This window comes from Trachymyrmex cornetzi, unplaced genomic scaffold (genome assembly GCF_001594075.2).
Source record: "Trachymyrmex cornetzi isolate Tcor2-1 unplaced genomic scaffold, Tcor1.1 scaffold432, whole genome shotgun sequence".
Taxonomy (NCBI): Eukaryota; Metazoa; Arthropoda; class Insecta; order Hymenoptera; family Formicidae; genus Trachymyrmex; species Trachymyrmex cornetzi.
In genome coordinates this window covers 80,822-84,548 of record NW_017299091.1, presented here as the reverse complement: position 1 = coordinate 84,548, position 3,727 = coordinate 80,822, and the positions used below count along the sequence as shown (strand labels likewise).

The 3,727-nt window shown below is 37.4% G+C and overlaps 1 protein-coding gene across 1 annotated transcript in view; it reads left to right on the top strand.

Annotated features, from left to right (window-relative positions):
- The window catches only part of LOC108764523 (uncharacterized), a 3,844-nt gene extending 662 nt beyond the window's left edge, over positions 1-3,182 (top strand). The window contains exons 2-4 of the mRNA XM_018512809.1: positions 2,082-2,285; positions 2,373-2,378; positions 2,428-3,182. Coding sequence (XP_018368311.1) covers positions 2,082-2,285; positions 2,373-2,378; positions 2,428-3,182 — 965 coding nt within the window. The remainder of the gene's footprint in view (positions 1-2,081; positions 2,286-2,372; positions 2,379-2,427) is intronic.
- Positions 3,183-3,727: the final 545 nt, after the last annotated feature.

Here is a 3,727-nt window from a genome sequence, read left to right as displayed (position 1 = left end):
GTTTCTACGAACGGTCGACGCTCGTGAATTTAAAAAGCTCGACGAGGTGCCGTGAAATCTCAGTATAGGTCGAACGCTTTTTCCGTCATGTTGTTGACACTTACATTGAGTGGGAAGAGCAGCCTCCTCGCGGGGAACTACTTCCCCGCCATAGATTTGAGTGACGGTGATTACGAGCTCGGCCTGATGATTTTTGAGACTTATCACACGATACCGAACGTAAACGAATCAAACAATAAATTTTATTTCGACAAAGACGACGCAGAAATTACAATTCCCGAAGGTTCGTACGAAGTACGAGACATAAATGAATTTTTCAACCGTGCGATTTTACGTTCGTGCTGCGACGTGCTTGAAACCTTTGATATCACATAGTGCTTTTGCGTAGTGACAATAGCAACAATAGCATCTATAACACCGATGACGACGACGATGGCGAGGATGCGGAATATCCGATAACAATCCGTGCAAACTACAACACGATGAGATGCGAAATTAGATGCGCCTACAGAATAAACTTTGGCATGCCCAACAGCATTGGATCGCTGCTAGGATTCTCGTCGAAGCGTATACTGCGACCGCGAAGATGGCACGAATCGGACGTGTCGATGAACATAATGAACGTAAATGTTATCCGCGTAGAACGTAACGTGACCGCGGGCGCGTATAGCAACGGCAAAGGTGTACACACGATACAAGAATTTTCCCCGAGCGTGCCACCGGGATATAAGATATCGGAAAGACCCGCGCAGATCATTTACTTGCCGATCACCACGCGGAGTATTACGGATCTAACGATACGCATCGTCGACCAGAACACACGATTGTTCGATTTTCGCGGAGAGGAGATCACCGTCAGATTGCACATGCGACAGCGACAGCGATAAAGTGAGCGTGAGATGCTTGTATTGAACGGAGCGGACCGCACGAAGAGAAATAACGAATTCTTTACAAGGCCGGTGATGTCACAGCTCGACAATACTCGCTCATCCAGCTTCATCAGGACGAAAAAGCTTAGCGCGTCGAACGTTAAATTTTTACAATCTCTTTGGGATTCGCGGTGCGCCACTTTTGAGATGATTAATATCTTGAATATTACGAGTGAGCCGATCTTTGACGATCGCATCGTCAAGTTCGAGAGTCACTCGTACAACCCGTTCGCCAATACAACGTTCGGGTACAGCGACGAAATAAGAATACCCATACAGCAACAGGATTTGTACACGTTGCCGTGCGAAAGTTTTCTCTGCGTCGAAGGAAGATTGACTGTGAAAAAGAAAAACGATCAGATGCCAACGACGCTTGTAAATAATTGCGTAGCGTTCATGTTTGATGAAAGGAGGAGGGCCCTAAGCATACAATTTTCGTCCCCTCGAAATTTTAATTTAAATGATTAAAATCTACTTTCTAACAAAGAAAATATAGTTTTTTAATTATTTTGAGTTAAACGGGGATGTTTTTGGTTAATGAACACCCCTTTTTTGAGGGTTGTTTGATAAAAATGATATAAAATTATTTCCAAAATACATTTGGAAATTCTTGCGCAATTTGTTTGCAACTCGTTACTAGGAGGTTTTTGGGGTCGCTGATTACGAATCTGAGGTTAGATTTCAAAAATTCAGAATGGCGGATCCAATATGGCGGACGAGTTTCGTAAAAAATTATCAAATTCACTTAAAAATCGTTACTCGGGGGTTTTTGGAGTCGCTGATTACGAATGTGAGGTTAGATTTCAAAAATTCAAAATGGCGGATCCAATATGGCGGACGAATTTTTTTAGAATTTTTAAATTATCTTGAAAATCTGTATAACGTCATGAATTACCATAAATATATGGAATTTACATTCATTACTTTTATGGCTGGGCTACAATGTGCTTTTTGTTTTCTGTTTCTTGCTTTTTGTGTCTTGTCCTTTTGTCTCTTGTGCACTGTTTTACCGACAATGATGTTTTTTGTCGCGTGTTTTATGTCTCTTTAAAAGTTCGTCAACTTTTATCTCGGGAAACAGAAAACGATGAAACATCACAGTGCGATAATATGGTTATGGCAGAGAACAACACCTCAGGTTATATTTTTAAGCATTAATAAAAAGTGACATAATAAAAAGAATACATAGGATGTCGGATAAAGAAAATGAAAAGGTGGATGAAGCTTTTGGTGAATTGCTAGCCAATTTTGTGCGACAAAATCCTTGTCTTTACGACAAAAAATGCAAACAATACAAAGACAAGAAATTTGTTGCCGATACCTGGAACTCCATTACAAGTGCCTGCAATATGTCAGGTAGATAAGTAAAAATTTTAAATTTTAAGATAAAAGTATAAATTAATTTGTTATATGCTTACTTTATGGATGATCGTATAATTTTAGATTTAGGTTAGATTAGGTGGAAGAGGTTAGTTAATTCTATATTTCTGTTTTACAGTCGATACGGTGCAAAGACAATGGAAAATTCTTCGCAACCAATTTGCTCGAGAACATCGCCTTATGATGACGTATGAGCCATCAGGTACAAGAAATGATACATCTAAGATACCACGTAATACATGGTATTTGTACGACTCCCTTTTCTTTTTGGCATCACATGTAGCCCATCGTAATACATGTAGCAACTTTGTACGAAGAAATACAATGATGAATCAATCATCGCCATCATCATCAAAGTCTGCATCACAGTTAACATCTGTACCGTTAGCATCTGAACCGTTTAGCACTCTGTGGAATTCAGATCTTGTTACTGTTAGTGATGACTCAAATGTTTCAACTTCATTAATAGAAATATCGATGAAAGAAGTTTCAACAGCTTCAGCAACTCCAACAACTTCATCAACTTCATTTAGTCAGTCAAAGTCGTTAGCTACTACAAAGAAAAATTTAATTTCCCCACCACCTGATCAATTTGCAGCCAAGAAGATGAAGGGATCTCAGAGAAACGAAGAACAGCTGTCTGAAATTATATGCAGTACGACTAAGAATATAAACAAGTTTATGCACAACTTAACAGAAAAACGCTCGCAAGCTGTCAACGACGATGGAGAGGAAGCAGCAATGGCGAAAACATTAATTTATGCGTTGAAAAGAGTAAACTCCAAGTACAAAATCCAGTGTTATATGGAATGTTTATCTATTATAGATAAATATCACAACATGACAGCAGAGGAAACAATTCAAAATCTATAATTTCTTTATACCACATGGAAAATATTTTATTAATGTTTTATTAGTATTGTAATTATGTTTTATTACATAGGTAAAAGATATAATTTTGTTATGTACTTTAAAGTATATACATATATACACACATATATGTATATATACAAATGTACGTATGTTAAATCTATGTAATATATAATAAGTAGAAAAACATATTTTTTTGCGAGATATAATGGGTGCATTCAGTACTATGACTGTTCATTGAGCGCTCAGTAAGCTCTTGTATGTGTATGGTCTATATTTTTAAATCTAATGGAATATGCCGGTCAAATGTAAGAGCTCACTGAGTGCTCAGTAAGCGGTTGTAGTACTGAATGCACTGTTTTGGTATATGACTGTTTTGGTTGTTAATAACATATTTTCTAAGAGTTAACTCCAAGTACAAAATCCAATGTTATATACATGGTATGTTTATTTATTTTGGATAAGCATAACATAACAGTAGAGGTTTAAAATCTATTCTTTTATAGCGATCTATAGTACTTTTCTTATATAATTATGCTTTGCTATGG